This window comes from Brassica napus, chromosome A7, assembly GCF_020379485.1.
Source record: "Brassica napus cultivar Da-Ae chromosome A7, Da-Ae, whole genome shotgun sequence".
NCBI lineage: Eukaryota > Viridiplantae > Streptophyta > Magnoliopsida > Brassicales > Brassicaceae > Brassica > Brassica napus.
This window is the reverse complement of record NC_063440.1, coordinates 24,468,447-24,488,494: the sequence shown is the minus strand read 5'-3', so window position 1 is coordinate 24,488,494 and position 20,048 is coordinate 24,468,447. Positions and strand designations below refer to the sequence as shown.

At 38.2% G+C, this 20,048-nt stretch overlaps 3 protein-coding genes and 1 long non-coding RNA gene across 5 annotated transcripts; 3 read left to right on the top strand and 1 right to left on the bottom strand.

The window, feature by feature from the left end:
• The first annotated feature begins 39 nt into the window (after positions 1-39).
• Positions 40-3,251, top strand: LOC111212662 (cysteine-rich receptor-like protein kinase 3). 2 transcript variants are annotated; one of them, XR_002663063.2, is made up of 8 exons: positions 40-590; positions 896-1,284; positions 1,449-1,562; positions 1,723-1,862; positions 1,941-2,151; positions 2,239-2,473; positions 2,559-2,686; positions 2,776-3,016. XR_002663063.2 is itself a non-coding variant. In XM_022714241.2 (8 exons), exons 1-8 carry the CDS (start codon positions 190-192, stop codon positions 3,112-3,114), a joined length of 1,974 nt encoding a protein of 657 aa, XP_022569962.1. In that variant the 5' UTR covers positions 61-189; the 3' UTR covers positions 3,115-3,251. The 2 variants fall into 2 exon arrangements, 1 of the variants encoding a protein (XP_022569962.1); XM_022714241.2 differs by having other exon boundaries at positions 61-590; positions 2,542-2,686; positions 2,776-3,251.
• Positions 3,252-8,872: 5,621 nt separating this feature from the next.
• On the bottom strand, positions 8,873-11,998 carry LOC125576322. The gene is made up of 2 exons (XR_007314724.1): positions 9,643-11,998; positions 8,873-9,217 (listed from the first exon to the last, which is right to left on the bottom strand). It is a non-coding gene; the product is annotated as an uncharacterized LOC125576322 (long non-coding RNA).
• A 223-nt stretch (positions 11,999-12,221) lies between these two features.
• On the top strand, positions 12,222-15,615 carry LOC111212663 (cysteine-rich receptor-like protein kinase 3). Its single transcript, XM_022714242.2, has 8 exons — positions 12,222-12,894; positions 13,116-13,504; positions 13,674-13,787; positions 13,897-14,036; positions 14,118-14,328; positions 14,423-14,657; positions 14,747-14,891; positions 14,974-15,615. Exons 1-8 carry the CDS (start codon positions 12,509-12,511, stop codon positions 15,298-15,300), a joined length of 1,947 nt encoding a protein of 648 aa, XP_022569963.1. The 5' UTR covers positions 12,222-12,508; the 3' UTR covers positions 15,301-15,615.
• Positions 15,616-16,631: 1,016 nt separating this feature from the next.
• LOC111212664 (cysteine-rich receptor-like protein kinase 2) lies at positions 16,632-19,918 on the top strand. The gene is made up of 7 exons (XM_022714243.2): positions 16,632-17,535; positions 18,015-18,128; positions 18,251-18,390; positions 18,482-18,692; positions 18,772-19,006; positions 19,086-19,236; positions 19,324-19,918. Exons 1-7 carry the CDS (start codon positions 16,782-16,784, stop codon positions 19,651-19,653), a joined length of 1,935 nt encoding a protein of 644 aa, XP_022569964.1. The 5' UTR covers positions 16,632-16,781; the 3' UTR covers positions 19,654-19,918.
• Positions 19,919-20,048: the final 130 nt, after the last annotated feature.

Genomic DNA, 20,048 nt, shown 5'->3' with positions numbered 1-20,048 from the left:
ATAAATCGATTGTTGAAAAAGGACGTCGACGGTTAGTCAAAAAAAGGAAAAAAAAGATGGTCGATGTATAGAGGTGGCAAAAGACTAAAAGAATGATTGAAGTTTCTTTGGCTTTGTGACGACCCTTGCATATATGGCGACTATACAGAGTACAAATTTTTTTGAAAAACAATAATAGTTGTAAAACAAATGTTATCTTTCATCACCAGTCTCTCTGTCTTTTCCTTACATCTTCTTCTCCTCCTTATGGGTTTGTTCTTAAGCCCTGTGATCTCTGATCCTAGAGGAGAAACGGTGGCTCAGATGTGCAACAACAGAACAATGACTCCGCAGCAAAGAAGTCTAGTCGTCACCAACTTCCTTAACGCCATGGATGCCGTCTCTCCACTAATTGAAGCTAGAGGTTACGGCCAAGTAGTCAACGGCACAGGTAACTTAACAGTCTATGCTTACGGAGAGTGTATGAAAGATCTTGACAAGAAAGATTGCGACTTGTGTTTTGCTCAGATAAAAGCTAAAGTCCCTCGTTGCTTGCCCTTTCAACAAATTACTCGTGGTGGTCGTGTCTTCTCCGATGGATGCTATGTCAGGTATCATTATCATCTCAGTCTGAAAATCTGAAATTTTGAGTATTTGATTATATGATACTCTGTTTGTTTCATGTATGTTTTAAAATTTTCATACATATTAATAAAATTAAATATTAGTTATAGATGCAAAATTTATTATGATCTATTTTGTACAATTCTAAACTAATAGGAATTTAATAAATGTAATTAATTTAAATTTTTTATAATTAATCATTATTACTTAGTAAAAATGTATAAAGATAGAAAAATGAAATTTTTTCTTCTAAAACATGCATTTTTTTTATCAAACTGATGGAATATTGTAGGTACGACGAGTACAACTTCTTCAACGAGACTTTAAGCTCGCTAGACCAGACTAATTGTTCTGAAAAGGAGATAACCGGAGTAAACCGGACGTTATTTCGGGATAACGCGGCGGCGTTGGTGAAGTTTATGAGCGTGGAGGCGGTGAGGAACGGTGGTTTCTATGCTGGATTTGTGGATAAACGTAACGTGACGGTTCACGGTTTGGCTCAGTGTTGGGAGCCTCTTACTCGTAGTGGTTGTGTTGAGTGTTTGAGTAAAGCTTCAGAGCAAATCGGCTCTTGTTTGGGTAAAGAAGAAGGTCGAGCTCTTAACGCTGGCTGTTACATGAGGTTTTCTACTCACAAGTTTTACAATAACTCTGGAAATTCAACAGCAGATGGAAATGGTGGTAAGTAGATAAAGCTTGACTAATATTTCCTATTAATATCTATATATTGTAACATTTATGGAATGTTAGATTATGGATTAAGACACAAAGTGTTTGCATAGATTTAGAAACGTATCACTAGCAAGGTCAATTTATTTATCTCTTTCCTTGTGTTTGTTGATCAGGTCATAACCATTTGGTAGTGATTTTGGCGGTGAGATGTTCGGTGGTGGCTTTTGTTCTGTTGGTCTCTGCTGTTGGTTTCTTGTATAGAAAGAAACTCGCCAAGAAGCAAAGAGGTTTGTGACTTTTGAATGTTTTCCAAATTGAGTCCTTTGTTGAATCAGTTAGGTCTTGAAGTAGCTAAGTTTTTGAGATTAGTCATTGGAGTATGCGTGGTTATAGTAAAGTTTAAAATCTTGATCTAGATAATTTTTTTTTTCTGTGTATGTAATGTAGAGAATAAGCAGCTAGGGCCACTGTTTATGCTTACCAACAAATCTAATATATGTTTCTCCTACGAGAATCTCGAGAAGGCCACTGATTATTTCAGCGACAAAAATAAGCTAGGACAAGGAGGATCTGGTTCTGTATTTAAGGTTGGTTGTGTTTTTTATTATCTGTTTGTTTAGAGTTTCTTTTTCGGATGTTCCTATTCTTCAAGTCTTGTGCAACAGGGAGTTCTTCGTAACGGTAAGACTATTGCGGTGAAGAGACTGTTCTTCAACACAAAGCAATGGGTTGATCATTTCTTTAACGAAGTCAATTTAATAAGCCAAATCAACCACAAGAACCTTGTCAAGCTCTTGGGATGTAGCATAACCGGGCCCGAGAGCCTTCTGGTTTATGAATACATCGCGAATAAAAGCCTACATGACTATCTTTTCGGTTTGTATTTCTCATCTTAAACCGTTGTGCGTTTACCATATCTTCATTGTATCATATTTGACCTGTTACTACTGCTTTTTTGTTTAGTAAGACAAGATGTTCCACCGTTGGATTGGGCGAAGAGGTTCAAAATTTTACTTGGCACAGCAGAAGGAATGGCTTACCTTCACGAAGAGTCGAATCTGAGGATCATACACAGAGACATCAAGCTGAGTAATATACTTTTGGAACATGATTTTACTCCAAGGATCGCTGATTTTGGACTGGCTAGATTGTTCCCTGGGGACAAGACTCACATCAGCACCGCCATTGCCGGTACACGGTAAAGTCTCTAAACTGATCTTTTGTCACTTTTTTATTACACAATTTTTATATTTATCTTGAAAACAGAGGCTACATGGCGCCAGAATATGCTGTACGAGGAAAACTGACTGAGAAAGCAGACGTTTACAGCTTCGGAGTTCTTATGATTGAAGTTATAACCGGAAGACGTAACAATGCCTTTTCACAAGATGCTAGTTCGATCCTACAAACGGTACCTCTCTCAAAGTTATTAACGTTTTTTTTTCCTTGAGGAATATAAGCTCAAACCCATTTTCTTGAATCTTGAAAACAAAAATTTAGGTATGGAGTCTGTACGGGACAAGCAACCTGGTTCAGGTTGTGGATCAAGTTTTGGGTGATAACTTCAACAAGATGGAAGCGTCACGGTTGCTTGAGATCGGGTTGCTTTGCGTTCAAGCAGCGTTTGAACAACGGCCTGCGATGTCTGCGGTTGTGAAAATGATAAAAGGGAGTTTAGAGATTCCTACGCCTACGCAACCGCCGTTTCTGAATCCTGGGAGTGTATTAGAGATGAGAAAGATGTTGTCTCCGCCGATGGATTCTCCTATGGATGATCAATCTCAGTCTTCGGGTTGGAGGAGTGACAACATATCTGAGAGTTTTTTTGAACCTAGATGAGCTTTAAGATCGGTTTATCTCCGCGTCATATGTTTAAAAAGCTGAGATTCCGATAAATCTTGTGTAACTAATTGAGGGTAACGTATGAACCACGACGCTGTTATGTAACTCAAAGATAATAAAGAATATCTTCAGTATATTCTCTTGTTTGTTACTATAGTTTAGAGTATTCAGGGAGATCCCTATTTTGTAGTAACCTCATGTACTATATAACTTGACGTATATGCAAAGTAAATATTCAAGGGAAACAATCTCACTTACATAGTATCAGAGGGTTATCGATTCCTCTAACCATAACTCTTACGTCTCTCTCATCTCTTCTCTTCTTCTTCTTCTTTCTTTCTTCTGTTATCAATGGCTGCTGTCCCTGCCCCCATTGATCGCGCATTTGGCGTCACAAACATCAAACATCATATACCCGTCATTCTCGATACCGATGTTCATAACTACGATGCATGGAGAGAGCTCTTTCTCCTCCACTGCCAGAGTTTTGATGTTGCAGGTCATTTAGATGGAACGCTGGAACCTGCTGATGCCAACGATGCAGCGTGGACGAAAAAAGACGGACTTGTCAAGCTGTGGCTTTACGGTACCTTGTCCAAGAATCTCTTTAAGAGTACTTTCAGAACTGGAGGCACATCACGCGACGTTTGGCTCCGCATTGAAAACTTCTTCCGTAACAACAAGGAGGCCCGAGCCATTCAACTGGACAACCAGCTACGCACCAAGGAAATCGGCGACAAAACGATCGACGATTACTCACAGGAGCTTAAGTCAACTGCAGATCTGCTGGCGAATGTTGATGCTCCAGTTACGGAACGAACTCTTGTTACCTTCATGCTCAACGGACTCACGCCAAAATATGATAACATTATTAATGTAATCATGCATCGTCAGCCGTTCCCTTCCTTTGATGAAGCACGATCAATGCTCTTGCTTGAAGAACAACGTCTTAACCGGAGACGCAAACAGAGCAACTCAGTAGACGACACATCCTCTGCAGACAAGGTTCTCAACACCACTGTTCAACAACATGACCGCAAGCAGCCACAACATCAACAACGCTTCAACAACAACCGAGGCCGTGGTCGTAACAACAGAGGACGAGGACGACACAACTTCAATACACCTCGCGGTCAATATCAACAGTGGCAGATTCCGTTCTGGTCCAATGGCTACGCTCTCTGGCCACAGCAGCTCAACGCATGGGGACAAAACCAACCTCTTCATCCACAGCAAGGCTTGCTTGGCCCACGTCCAAACAACTCAGTAGCTGTGTCTCAGAATCTGCAGCAAGGACAAGGAAGTGGCACTCAGCAAATGCAACCAACAACGGACTTTGCTAACGCATTCAACACCATGACTCTGATTGACCCGACAGATAATCAATGGTACATGGATTCTGGTGCAACGGCACATTTGTCTAATTCAACAGGTAATCTTAAGTCCATTGTTGATCCTAGCATCGGAAAAACAATCGTTGTCGCCAACGGTAACTCCATCCCAATAAAATGTTCCGGCTCTTTCTCTTTTTCTACTCCCACTCGTCCTTTATCTCTTCGCAATGTCCTTGTTACTCCTTCTATAATTAAAAATCTTGTCTCTGTTCGCAAATTCACTAAAGACAACTCTTGTTCTATTGAATTTGATCCTAATGGTTTCTCTGTTCATGATCTGCAGACCAGGAAGAGGATACTCCGCAGTGATAGTAGTGGAGATCTATATCCTCTTTTCCCTTTGCAGAATAAAAGTTCTTCTCAGCCTTCTGCTTTTCTAGCTTGTTCTTCCACAGTGTGGCATCGTCGTCTGGCTCACACTGGCAATCAAGTTTTAAATTCTCTACTATCTGCTTCTGCTTTACCTTGTAATAAAAGAGATCTTTCTCAAACTTGCCATGCTTGCGAGCTAGGTAAACAAATAAAACATCCTTTCTCTTCATCTGAAACTGTTGTCAATAATGCGTTTGAGATCATTCATTCGGATCTATGGACTTCTCCTGTTCAAAGAATCAGCGGTTACAAATATTATGTTCTGTTTCTGGATCAATATTCTAATTTTTTGTGGGTGTATCCTCTCAGATCCAAAGCTGATGTTTTCACCAAATACACCCAGTTTGCCGCTTATGTCAAAACACACTTCTCCAAAAATATCAAATTTTTTCAGTGTGATAACGGCAGTGAATTCAATAACTCTCAATTTCAAAAATTCTTTGCTTCTCAGGGTACTGTTTTCAGGTTTTCTTGCCCATATACATCTCAACAAAATGGGCGTTCCGAAAGAATGATACGTACCATCAATAATGGTATTCGTTCTCTCTTATTTCAAGCTACTCTTCCTTCTCACTTTTGGGTTGAGGAGCTTCACACAGTTGTCCACATCCTCAATCTTCTTCCCACCAAAACAAATCAAAACACTACTCCCTTCACCAAGCTTTTCTCAAAACCAACCACTTACAATCATCTTAAAGTATTTGGTTGTCTTTGTTACCCAAACCAAAATCATTCTCATCTCGCAAAGCTGTCTCCAAGATCCTCAGCTTGCATCTTTCTTGGTTATCCTACCAATCATCGAGGATACCGATGTCTTGATCTCAACACAAGAAAGATCATTATCTCGAGACATGTCAATTTCGATGAAGAAAAGTTTCCTTACGCTACATCAGCGAAATCTTCTTCTTCTTCTTATGACTTTCTTGATATTTCTGATGAACCTTCACCTCTATTTCGTGAGATTTTACAGGGCTCAAATGTTCCTACTCATCCTGCGGCTGCTGCAGTTCCAACAGAGCCAACTCAAGCTGTCCCAGAGGCAGTAGAAGTACCAAGGCATTCCATGATAACACGTTCCAAGCATGGAATCCACAAGGTGAGGCAACCCCTGTCTCTTTTAGCTCAAACACCTTCTCCTGTTCCAAAAAATCATGTTCAAGCTTTAAACGATCCTTACTGGAATGCTTCAATGGGAGTTGAGTACGATGCTATTATCAAGAGTGAAACTTTTGATCTTGTTCCAAGACCGAAAAATGCTAATATCATTCGGTCAATGTGGCTCTACAAAAATAAATATAATGCAGATGGAACGTTCCAAAAGCCAAAATCCCGCCTTGTAGCCAACGGCAAATCTCAAGAAGAAGGCATTGACTTCTCCGAGACATTCAGCCCCGTAGTCAAACCGGCTACGATACGCACTGTTCTTCATGTTGCGCTATCTCACTCATGGCCGATCCATCAGCTGGATGTTCAAAATGCATTCCTCCACGGTCGGCTCGACGAAACGGTATACATGTTCCAGCCCCCAGGCTTCGTCGATCCAGCTAAACCTAAACATGTCTGCAAGCTGAAAAGATCTATCTACGGATTAAAATAGGCACCGCGAGCTTGGAACGCACGCTTTGTCTCTTTTATCACTAACCACGGCTTTACTCAATCTAAAAGCGATACAAGTCTCTTTGTTTACAGGAAAAACGGAGATCGGGCTTACCTGCTCCTTTACGTTGACGATATCATAGTCACGGCGTCAACTACCAACTTAAGAGACAAGATCATTGCAGACCTCAAAAGTGAATTCCCAATGACGGATGCTGGACAAATCAACTCCTTCCTAGGCGTATCGGCTGTGTTCAACGACAAAGGTCTCTTTCTAAATCAAACTCAATACGCTACAGAGATCATTGCACGAGCTGGCATGTCAGAATGCAAACCTTGCTCTACCCCCGTCGACATGAAATCCAAGCTAGGCGAAGACGATGGAGCACTAGTGACAAACCCTACAGAGTACCGAAGCCTTGCAGGTGCCTTGCAATACCTCACCTTCACTAGGCCAGATATACAATACGCAGTCCAACAAATATGCTTGTTCATGCATTCACCTCGAGAGCCTCACTTTCAAGCCTTACGCCGCATACTCAGATACCTCCAAGGAACACTCACTCATGGCCTGTAGCTCCTCAAACACCAGAAGACATCTCTCATTGCCTACTCGGATGCTGACTGGGCTGGGTGTCCTTCCACAAGGCGCTCCACTTCGGGTTATTGTGTTTACTTAGGGGACAACTTGATCTCATGGTCGGCTAAACGGCAACAAACGGTATCAAGGTCTAGTGCAGAGGCTGAATATAAAGGAGTTGCGAATGCAGTTGCTGAAACTTGTGGCATACGTAACCTTCTACTCGAGATGGGTTGTCCACTTCAAAAGGCTTCCATCGTGTATTGTGACAATGTCAGTGCGGTCTACCTCTCCTCCAACCCAGTGCAACATCAGCGAACAAAGCACATTGAGATAGACATTCATTTTGTCAGAGAAAAAGTACAGATGGGCCTAGTTCGTGTCCTGCATGTTCCCTCATCTCTACAATATGCGGACATTTTCACAAAAGGTCTTCCCTCTTCACTCTTCCTGAACTTTCGCTCCAGTTTAGGCGTCACGACACCGGACGCTCCAACTGCGGGAGGGTGAAAGATAATAAAGAATATCTTCAGTATATTCTCTTGTTTGTTACTATAGTTTAGAGTATTCAGGGAGATCCCTATTTTGTAGTAACCTCATGTACTATATAACTTGACGTATATGCAAAGTAAATATTCAAGGGAAACAATCTCACTTACAGTAACCTAGGAAGTGAACATGGTTAAAGCTCACATGGAGGGAAAATTTCTGTTTAGTCTTGGTTTAGATTCGTTTATAATCTATAGTACTGTACAGTTAAGATTACAACCGTTTGTGTAGGCCTGGACATTTCAGTTTCGGTTGAATCTTTTTTTTGGTTTTTCGGTTCTAAAGATAGGATCTGTTTGAATATTTATGAAATTTGATGCCGTTTTAGTTCGGTTATTTCAGTTTTCGGTCTGGATCCAAACGGTTTGACCAACGTACATATATTTCATATTTTCATTAGTTTTATCCTCTGCAATACGAGTTTGGACAATGTTTCCCTTCATACTAGTTGACTTTATATTTGTTCTTGTTTCCAACTTTGTGCATCATTGAAAAGAGTCTGTGGCCTGTAAAATCAACGGTTGGATACTTTTAGAAGATATTTATTTTTGGGTTTTAGATAATTTTGAGCATCAAACACCAATTCGAAAATTTATTATATCTGAAGGAATTTATTATTTGATGCTGAAAACTAAAAACCCTTTTTAAAAGTTAATTCAAATATGAACATGAAAACCAGGCAACATTAAAAATCTAATTCAACTATGAACGGGTATCCGAAACATCCATACTTATTTTCAGTGATGCATACTATTCCATTTGTTTCAAAATGTTAAATATTTTAATTTTTTCACACATTTTAAAAAAACACATTAAATTTGCAATTTTTTTTGTGATTATTTTTTTCCATAGTTTTAAGCCAATAAAAATCCATTGAATGCAATTAAGTTTTTTTTTAAAGTTTGTAATTAGTTAATAAAATATACATTAAAAATGTAAAAAATAGATTTTTTTGAAACAAAATTTTGTTATATAACTTTATGAAACGGATGGGGTATTTTGGTGTTATGATGATTCAGTTTTAAATGTCAAATCGGACGAGATAGAGAGGTCGGTAGAAAACGGTCTGGCATTTTGCTAAATGCAAAACCTCCTTTAAAAAATTGCAAAGTATATTTTGTTCAAACAATTCAATTCCCTGTTGGGTTTGCTGAGCCTCTTTTTCCATGAATTGTGAATGTAAGATATTTAGCAAACCCTTTCTCAAACAAAAAAAAAGATACAGAGGAAGAAAAAATGAGGGGAAAATTATCGTGCACTAAAATAGCCATGTAAGTCAAAAAGTAACTGTGGTGTTTTAGATGGTGACGGCGCCACTAGTGGGCACACCTTAAACATAAGTCAAAGATGGCATTTTTTTTTATTGCCCACTAATCCTAATATCTTGAAAACAACAACCTTAAGACTATTCGTTTCGTCGGCCCAAAGAAAACAAGATTTGGAGCATATCAAATCGTAGACTAATAAAATACATGATTTCATCAATAAACAACAAAAAAGAAAATAAATACAAAAGTCTTGCAGTCATTTCAATACACGGTTTGGTTTTTGATTCCAGAGATCAGAGTTTAGTTTTCTAGGTCTCAATCATGGTTTGGGCTTTTGTTTTCTGCAAGAAAAAGATACATTAATGCAAGTAGATATCAATAATGCCACATACACGGCTTTGATAGCTTGGAGTTGACATTGACTTGATAGTCATTAGTCACGAGCTGGTCGCTTTGCTTCTAAGCGGTGAGTACTAAGAGCATGATTAACCACAAATCCTATTAGAGTTGCTTAATGATTATTTTAATATATAATTGTTGATAAGCACTTTAGATAAGAAACCCCCAAATTTTGTGCCTCAATGCTAGTTGCTTACCTAAAGGTTCTTAAAAAAATTACTTTGGGTTAAAATTGCACAATTGAAAGATTAGGAGTCAATTAGAGAGGTCTGTTCTGCAAATCTGATAGTTTTGGGATCAAAAAATAATTATCCAAAGACAAAGGACCAAACTTGAAAATAAGCCAAGAATGGCCATTGGAGCTCACAAGCTTTCTCTCCCGGATCTGGAGCACGATGGTGGAGGATCCGGCGACGGAAAAACTTGATTCCATGGCGGAGGAGAGCTGAGACGGGTTACCTGGATCGAAGGATAGGAGACGAGCTGCAGAGGGCCGACGAAATGAACATCTTCATGACATCTCTGTAGCAGCGGAACATGTCTGAGAAGGAGTTCTTGACCTTGGGCTGGATTTTGTACCGATCGAACCAGGCGATCGAGCCAATTCGACGAAGACGAGAGAGAGAGGATCGAGCCAATTCGACCAAGATCCAACACGTGTCCCACAAGCACCCGGTTCTTCTACCTCCTCTTTAAGCACCGCTTTTTTATATTAATCCCATTTTTTTTTTTTTAAATATTTATTAAGCTAAGCATTCCCCTTAAGCACCCTGGTTGAAGATGGTCTAAGGGACCCCCGGTTGTTTGCATAAACGATTTTTGTTTTATCGACTTGTCCACTTGATCAGGCTTCGAATTGGAAAAAACGGATCTAAGCGTTACGGATCAGGGATCAAGCTTATTAGTATTGAATGGGAAATGTTTAAAAAGCAGGGGAATCACCAAATGGGAGAAACCATCTTTAAATCCTCATTCATGACAAAACATAAACACTACAAAAAAGTGGGAAAAACATAATAAACAGTATAATGAAACACTAGTGATTCTAATAGCTTTGAAAAGTGAATGGACTGCCTAAAACCTTTGAAAGGGAGTAGTACGTCTGCTTGTAGAAAAACTAATGTAAATTTTTATAAAGAAAAAGTTAAAAATAATATTGTAAATTACATTTACTTTATGTCTTTATGATCTATAAACATGTTTTTAGGAATTTGAATTACATTGTTACATACATATTATTGTATCTTTGGATTAATTATTGTAATTTTGTATTAATATTGATATAATTATTTTATTTAGTATAATTTTTTTAAAAAAAATTCGAAAATATTAGAGACTATACATTTTAAATATTTATTACATGTTAGAAATATATATGTTTGATTTAAACGCTGTATCTGTACCAATAATTTAAGAAACCGTGTTAATCACTTTTTAGATTTATATATTACAATCCGTCAGAAATCAAGATCTTGCGTTGAACTGTTACGGAGTTTCGATTAGGTTTTGTAGTTTTGTTGATTAAACTAATGTTATATGATAAGCATCGACTCCGATCGTATATATGTCATAGTATTCTAGAGGTTATACAAATGAAAAAGCAGAGATATTTTTCGTTATACACTGTAAACAAAAATTCAACGACTTATAAACCATTTTTCTTATTTTAGAGTCCTGTATTTTGACTAATTATTTTCTAAGATCCCAAACTAAACAAAAATAAAGACACTGATTAGTTAACAGCCTAAGGCTGGTATCTTGCAAGGAAAAAGCTTATACATGTTCACATACGTATAAGCTATAAAGTAACATACATGCACATACGTACTATGTACTTCTTGTTAATTATATATACGATTTATCACTTATCAGGAAATATTTAAACCAGAAATGCAATTTTCAAAAAGCGACGTTAGAGGGTTTAGACATTTATAATTCTGTCATTTTCAGAATATATATATACGGAAGATTATACTAATCGATGGTTGAAAAAGATGGTCGACGGAAAGAGGTGGCAAAATAATAAAAGAATGATTGAAGTTGATTTGGCTTTGAGATGACCTTGCAATCAGTGGCGGAGGTAGAGGGTAATGAGGGGGGTCAATTGACACCCATGGATTTTTTAAATAATGTTATTCTTTACCAAATATATTTTGTTGACCCCTACCAAAACAGAATATTGACTCTTATGAAATTTGAATTTTAAAGAGTAGTCTAACTGTGACTCTCCTGAATAAATTTTCTGCCTCCGTCACTGCTTGCAATGATGCATATGTCGTAATCTCCCTATTAAACGAGAGAGATTGAAGTTGCTAACTGATCTAGAGACAACCCTCACAATACGGCATATATATTATGTCATTAGAGTTAGTTTTCTACTATAACATTTGAACTTATTTCTATATTTTCTCTATATGCTATTATATAGAACATTCCCCTCTCAAATCCGGATTTGAGGTAGTGTATTGTCTTCTCGGTGAATCTGAAGATCGTAGGCCATCCCGCCGCAATCTTAACAAGCCTTGAACCGATTTTGATGAGCTAAAATTGGGAACGGTAGATCCAAAACTAATAACCACTACGCTAAATCTGCTAATCCAATTATAAGAATCACGTAACTCACATAATCATTCAATTTCCTTGTCATCTCTATACATTCTCATAGTTTTGATTCTTCGTTCTCTCTTTAAGATAGTCTTGTGATTAATATTATGACCCACGTACTACTTACAAACTAACGACAAGTTGACAACTGGAGTATCACAGAATTTAGTTTTCTTTTTCGGCGCAAAAAGACATGGGTTACAGAACCGAACATATCCAAAATAATGACAAAGCGCTGACGTCATCTCCCACCCATAAACCGTACACAGCAAAAAAGAACATAACTCCAAACGGCGTCGTTAGTTGTTTTCATTTCTAATTTCCCTGTCCTAAATGCGATCGCTCTCTTTCCTTGAATCATCATCATCGAACTCTTTGACTCTCCACACCCATCATCTCTCCAAAGCAAAGACGAAAACTCAAAGTTGATTTTTTTTTCTTTTTCCGATTGACCCAACAACCGCAAATCGAATTTCAACTTCCAGATTCGTGCCTCTCCTTCCTTTCTCCATCTCCCAAATCCACTTGAAAAGAAAGAAACAATAATAAAAAAAACAGAGTGAAAATCAAAAACTCCAAAACAAATGTTATATTACTAAACTCCACAAGACCAAACCCTCGAAACCAAGATGACGACTTTCATCTCCAACCTCTCTCTTCTCCTCCTTGTCGGTTTTTTGTTCTTAAACCCTGTGATCTCCGATTCGAGAGGAGAGACGGTGGCTCAGCGATGCAGCAACAGAACAACGACCCCTCAGCAAAGAAGTCTCGTCGTCACCAACTTCCTCGCCGCCATGGACGCAGTGTCTCCGCTAGTGGAAGCTAAAGGCTACGGGCAAGTAGTCAACGGCACAGGGAACTTAACGGTCTATGCTTACGGAGAGTGCATGAAAGATCTTGACAAGAAAGACTGCGACTTGTGTTTCGCTCAGATCAAAGCTAAAGTCCCTCGTTGCTTACCCTTTCAACGAGGCACTCGTGGTGGTCGTGTCTTCTCCGATGGATGCTTCATTAGGTATCATTCTCGTCTCAGCCGAAAATATAATTTTTTATTCCAATTTAGGAAATTTTTTTTGAGTATTTTGGTTATATGATACTGATCTTATGAATAAAACATTAAATTTTAAATTTAACATAATTTTTTTGTTATTATTTATTATTTCATAATTCTAAACAAAACAAGTATATTTTTAAAAAATCCGAAATTTAGTTGTATCTAATTTTATACTTGATTAGGTACGACGAGTACAACTTCTTCAACGAGACGTTAAGCTCGCAAGACGTGACTAATTGTTCTAATAAGGAGATAACCGGGGTAAACCGGACGTTATTCCGGGCTAACGCCGCGGAGTTGGTGAAGTTTATGAGCGTGGAGGCGGTGAGGAACGGTGGTTTCTACGCTGGATTTGTGGATAGACGTAACGTGACGGCTCACGGTTTGGCTCAGTGTTGGGAGCCTCTTACCCGCAGTGGTTGTGCTGAGTGTTTGAGTAAAGCTTCAGAACAAATCGGTTCTTGTTTGGGTAAAGAAGAAGGTCGAGCTCTTAACGCTGGCTGTTACATGAGGTTTTCTAATCTGAAGTTTTACAATAACTCTGGAAATTCAACATCAGATGGAAATGGTGGTAAGTAGATAAAGCTTGAAATGTGACTTAGATTAGTATATATTGTTACATTTTATGGAATGTTATTGAACATTGGTTACAGATTAAACACAAAACTGAGGCATTGATTTAGAAACATTTCACTAATAGGTTGATTTATTTAAGTCTATTCTTTTTTGTTATTAATCAGGTCATAACCACTTGGCTGTGATTTTGGCGGTGACATCTTCGGTGGTAGCTTTTGTTCTGTTGGTCTCTGCTTTAGGTTTCTTGTATAAGAAGAAACGTGCCAAGAAGCTAAGAGGTTTGTGACTTCTAAATGTTTTGCACATTGGAGCATGAGTGGTTATAGTAAAGCTTAAAATCTTGATAATACTAAATAATTTTTTGTGCGTGTGGGTAATGTAATGTAGAGAAGAAGCAACTAGGGTCTCTGTTTATGCTTGCCAACAAATCTGATCTTTGTTTCTCCTATGAGAATCTCGAGAGGGCCACTGATTACTTCAGCGACAAGAATAAGCTAGGCCAAGGAGGATCTGGTTCTGTATTTAAGGTAGGGTGTGTTCTTATTATCTGTTTCTTTAGAGATTCTTATTCTTCAATTGGTTAACTCTTTACCCTTTTTGTGCAATAGGGAGTTCTTAGTAACGGTAAGACTGTTGCGGTGAAGAGGCTATTCTTCAACACAAAGCAGTGGGTTGATCATTTCTTTAACGAAGTCAATCTAATAAGCCAAATCGACCACAAGAACCTTGTCAAGCTCTTGGGATGCAGCATAACCGGACCCGAGAGCCTTTTGGTCTATGAATACATAGCGAACCAAAGCCTCCATGACTATCTTTTCGGTTTGTTGTTCTCATCCTAAATCCAATCTTTTGCGATTACCATGTCTCAGTAGTGTTACATTGATTTGGTTCTTGCTTCTTTTTTTTGGTACAGTAAGACAAGATGTTCAACCGTTGAGCTGGGCGAAGAGGTTCAAGATTATACTTGGGACAGCAGAAGGAATGGCGTATCTACACGAAGAGTCAAATCTGAGGATCATACATAGAGACATCAAGCTGAGTAATATACTTTTGGAACATGATTTTACTCCGAGGATCGCTGATTTCGGACTGGCTAGATTGTTCCCTGAGGACAAGACTCACATCAGCACTGCCATCGCCGGTACACTGTAAAGTCTCTAAACTTATCTTTTGTAACTTTTACTGATTACACCATTTTTATACTAATTTTTGAAGTTATTCCACTTGTGAAACACAGAGGCTACATGGCACCAGAGTATGTTGTACGAGGGAAACTAACTGAGAAAGCAGATGTATACAGCTTCGGAGTTCTTATGATTGAAGTTATAACCGGAAGACGTAACAACGCCTTCTCACAAGACTCTAGTTCGATCCTCCAAACGGTAAGTAATTATCATTTTTTTTTTCTTGAGGGTTTGTTTTAAGCTCAAACCATTTTCTTGAATCTTGAAAATGAAAATTTAGGTTTGGCGTCTGTACGGGACAAGCAACTTTGTTCAAGTTGTGGATCCAGTTTTGGGGGACAACTTCAACAAGATGGAAGCGTCACGGTTGCTTGAGATCGGTCTGCTCTGCGTTCAAGCAGCGTTTGATCAGCGTCCTGCCATGTCTGCGGTTGTGAAAATGATGAAAGGGAGTTTGGAGATTCCTACGCCGACGCAACCGCCGTTTCTGAATCCAGGGAGTGTATTGGAGATGAGAAAGATGATGTCTCCGACGATGGAAGATCAGTCTCAGTCTTCTGGCTGGAGGAGTGACAACATATCTGAGAGTTTCTTCGAACCTAGATGAGCTTTTAATATCAGAATCTTTTTGTCGTGGATGGATTCTCAATCTGTCATATGTAAAAAGACCTGAGATGCCGATAAATCGTAACTAATTGAGTTAACGTATGATCCACGCCACTGTTATGTAACCTAGGAAGTGAACACGGTTAGAGCTCACTTGGTTGGTGGAGGGCAAACTCTGGTTTAGTCTTGGTTTAGGTTTGTTTATAAATCTATAGTACGATTCGATTAATATTACAACCGTTTTTATGTGATTTTGCTTTTGTTCTCAAGTTTGTATGTTTTTCTATTTCAAATAAATCACTAGTTTTGTTTGCGTTTTCATATTTGCAAAAGTTATTTTAATTTAAATATGCTAAGAACAATTAAAAGAAAACTCCACGCAAAAAAAAAAAAAACAAGGAGCCGTGACGGTGAGGACGACTACTAAACATGTTAAATTATAACAATTTCTGGTGAAGAATAAATACGTAAAAAGATTATATACATTTTGGTCTGCCCAACATAATTTGTTTGTTACTTATTATAGATAAGCTGTCATTTATTCTGAGTTTGTAACCCCACTATATAATTTTCAGCATTGATTATCCAACTACTCCCCATGTCCTTTTGTATTTTTATTGACTACAAACTTTTGACAATGGCAACTTGACCTTGTTAATGGCTTTTTTTTTTTAATTTCTAGAACTTTAATGGTAACATACCAAACCATTTCTTTATTGTAACGTCCTCTATTATCTACCGTTAGTTTATCCATTTGACATTTCTTAATTCTTATTTTTTGGAATGTCGTCATACAATAAAGGACATGTGAAGTTATATTTATTCTCTTAAGAAAATATTCAGAATTATTGGAATTTCTAGGCAGGCCGGTCCTGTGTACTTAGACTCCTAATATACAAAAATAAATATTTTAATTCATAATCTATTATTGCAAAGGATATTAACGTTCTTAAATTTCTATATAAATTTTAGTGTGTATAGCTGGAGCTTCAGCACCTTTAGCTTAGGACCAGTGTAGGATAGTGAACCAGTAGAGAGAATGAATGAATTGGGTAAAGGGAATTATCCAATTAAACCGAACCGGCTCCACACCAGACCGGATCAACTAAATTATCCACCGTTTTTTTAATGAAAACCGACAACTATTTGAATAAAGACAACGACGTCAACTCAAGATTGAGCTGGTTTCCAAGTGTGAATCCGAAGACCAACCGCTCTCTCTCTCTCTAGAGAAATCCAAAATCTTATTAAACAAATAAAAAAACTACTACTTTTTTGACTAACCAGTATAGAGAGAGAGAGATAGAAACAGCAAAGTAAGTTGACTATTATTACAAGACAACCATTTCGTCAAAGTCAAGCTGTTGAAAATTCAACTCTTTCATCATTTTCATTCGTCTTCTTTAATCTTTGCTTCCTCCATTTCAAACCCTCTGATCATTCAAGAAAAAAATATCTTTTCAATCAAGCAACAACAAAACAATGATGAAAGAACCAACTCATCATCGCCACCTTCCATGTCTCTTCCTCTTTCTTCTTTCACTACTCCGACCAATCACCTCAGACCCTAGAGCACGATCCGTCAAAATCACTTGCTCACCGCAGCTCGAGCACAACGAAACCGTCTTCGTCCCCAACTTCGTAGCCTCGATGGAGAAAATCAGCCAAGTAGTCCAAACCACCGGTTTTGGAACCGCTCAAACCGGTTCAGGACCAGACGGTAATTACGCTCTCGCACAGTGCTACGGAGACCTCCCTTTGAACGACTGCGTCCTCTGCTATGCAGAAGCGAGAACCATACTACCAAAGTGTTACCCTCAGAACGGAGGTAGAATCTTCCTCGACGGATGTTTCATGAGAGCCGAGAACTACAGTTTCTACAAAGAGTTCAAAGGACCTGAAGACACCGTCATCTGCGGGAACACCACTAAGAGAAACAACGCCACGTTCGGTGACGCGGTGAGACAGGTGGTGAGAAACGCGGTTGCTGCGGCTCCTGGGAGTGGAGGGTACGCTCGCGGCGCGTCTGAAAACGGAGAGTCTGCGTTTGCGTTGGTGAACTGCTGGAGGAACTTGAGTCCTGAGTCTTGTAAACAGTGTTTGGAGGATGCTTCTGCTTCTATGGTTGACAAGTGTTTGCCGTGGTCTGAAGGACGTGCGCTTCACACTGGGTGTTTCCTTAGGTACTCTGATCAAGATTTCTTGAACAAGATTCCAAGAAACGGAAGATCAAGAGGTAATACCATAGTTCTAAAATTCGATTCAGGCGTCAGTCTTGTCCAAAACTATTTTCTAAAATCCAATTTATAAAACTTAAATTGATTTCAACTTTTTTAAATTGTTTAAATCGATCTAATTATAAATTAGTCTAAACATGTTAATTAAACAATAATGTTAGTGAAAATCCACAAACTTGTCTAATTTCTTTTGTTTGTTATAAGGTAATTTTGATAATTCATCATAATAATTTTATAATTAAGCCAAAAGCTAAAATATTTTATATAAATGGAAAAAAATATATAAAATAAATCAAGAATTTGTTAATGTTTAGGATCATCATACCTAAGTTTTGAGTAATCTTCATAGTCACTAGTCCTCTATAAAATGTCTAGTTACCACCTAATGGTTTCTTTGGCAATGGTGATACATGTTTTTTTTATAGAATCTGCTTTTAAGAGTGTTTATGATAACTCTAACGAAATGGTACTTATGCAGGTTCTGTAGTGGTGATTGTTGTTTCAGTCCTTAGCTCTGTGATTGTCTTTATGGTTGGAATAGCAATTGGTGTTTATATCTGCAAACACCGAACCATACAAAAGAAGAGAAGAGGTCAGTCTATGTTCCACTTATTGAATATATATGTAATTATAGATATATTCAATAACCACTATCTCTGATTAATCGGTTAAAATAAGGTTACTAAGTTTTTTTTTGGTGTTTTTCTTCTTTAGGATCAAATGATGTAGAGAAAATGGCGAAAACGCTAACAGACAGTAGCTTGAACTTCAAATACTCAACACTAGAGAAAGCAACAGGTTCTTTCGACAACGCAAACAAGCTTGGACAAGGAGGATTTGGAACTGTCTATAAGGTAAGGACATGATCTAAGAGTCTTTCTTTTTATCTTCTTATGTAAGCAAATGATTGAGTTTAGTGGCATCTCTCTGGCTTTTGTTTTATAGGGTGTTCTTGCAGATGGACGAGACATCGCTGTGAAACGGTTATTCTTCAACAACAGGCACAGAGCAGCAGATTTCTACAATGAAGTCAACATTATCAGCTCCGTTGAACACAAGAACCTAGTCAGGCTTCTTGGTTGCAGCTGCTCAGGACCAGAGAGTCTCCTTGTCTATGAGTATCTTCAGAACAAGAGCCTTGATCGGTTCATCTTCGGTAAAGACTAAATACTATTCCATGAGAGTTTCATTCATAGAATCTTGCTTAAACCGTTCTTCATTATTACCTTTTGTAGATGTTAACAGAGGCAAAACATTAGACTGGCAAAGAAGATTCGTGATCATTGTTGGAACAGCTGAAGGGTTGGTGTATCTGCACGAGCAGTCTAGTGTGAAAATCATCCATAGAGATATTAAAGCAAGCAACATTCTGCTAGATTGTAAGCTTCAAGCTAAAATCGCTGACTTTGGTCTTGCAAGATCGTTCCAGGAGGATAAGAGTCATATCAGCACAGCCATTGCAGGGACTCTGTAAGTAACATTCAGATATGCTTTTGTTGTTTGAGATACTTGAAATGTTTGTTCTGATTCAATATTTGTGAATCTTCAGTGGCTATATGGCTCCAGAGTACTTGGCACATGGTCAGCTAACAGAGAAAGTAGACGTCTACAGCTTCGGTGTTCTTGTACTAGAGATTGTAACTGGAAAGCAGAACACAAAAAGCAAAATGTCTGATTATTCAGACAGTTTGATTACAGAAGTAAGTTTAAACCATTTCATAGTAGTGTAAGATTTCACTTTCTTAGACCTAACTTGTGTGTCACGTTTTGGGTTATTAAAAAAAAAGGCATGGAAGCATTTTCAGTCAGGAGAGTTGGAGGAAATATATGATCCAAACCTAGACTGGAAGAATCGTAACGATAGTATCATCATCAAGAAGGAGATAGTGAGAGTTGTTCAGATAGGGCTATTGTGCACTCAAGAAATGGCATCGCTAAGACCATCCATGTCAAAGGTCTTGCATATGCTAAAGAACAAAGAGGAAGTCTTGCCGTTGCCAAGTAATCCTCCGTTTATGGATGAAAGAGTCATGGAGTTTCGAGATGGTTCTGATGGAGATTCAGCTGCTTGTGCTTCTCTTGCCACTGTCTCGCAAAGTTCCTTCTACGGTAGATGAGCCTTTGAAGAGGCAGCACAGCATAAGCATCGTTGTGTGCGCAAACCAAAGTTTTGTGTATAAATCAGTAAGAAGAATTAAGCTAGTATAATAGATAGATGTGAAGTTGAGTAGTTTGTATACTGTAATGAAGATTTGACATGGCCCATGGAGGTAGCAAGTTCATATATGTACGAAAAAGTAATATACTGGAAGAGAATGTTTAAGCTCAAATCTTGTATCTATGCAAATTAGTAAGGCATATATTGACTTTGGAGGATTTGTAGATAAGAATATTGTCACAATGGTTTTGCCGTTCAGGATCAATTGCCTTTGAGCAGTTTATATACTATCATGCAGATGATAGAAAGAACAATGGTAAAGTAGTTATTCTGGTTATAATAGGTTTTGGCCTT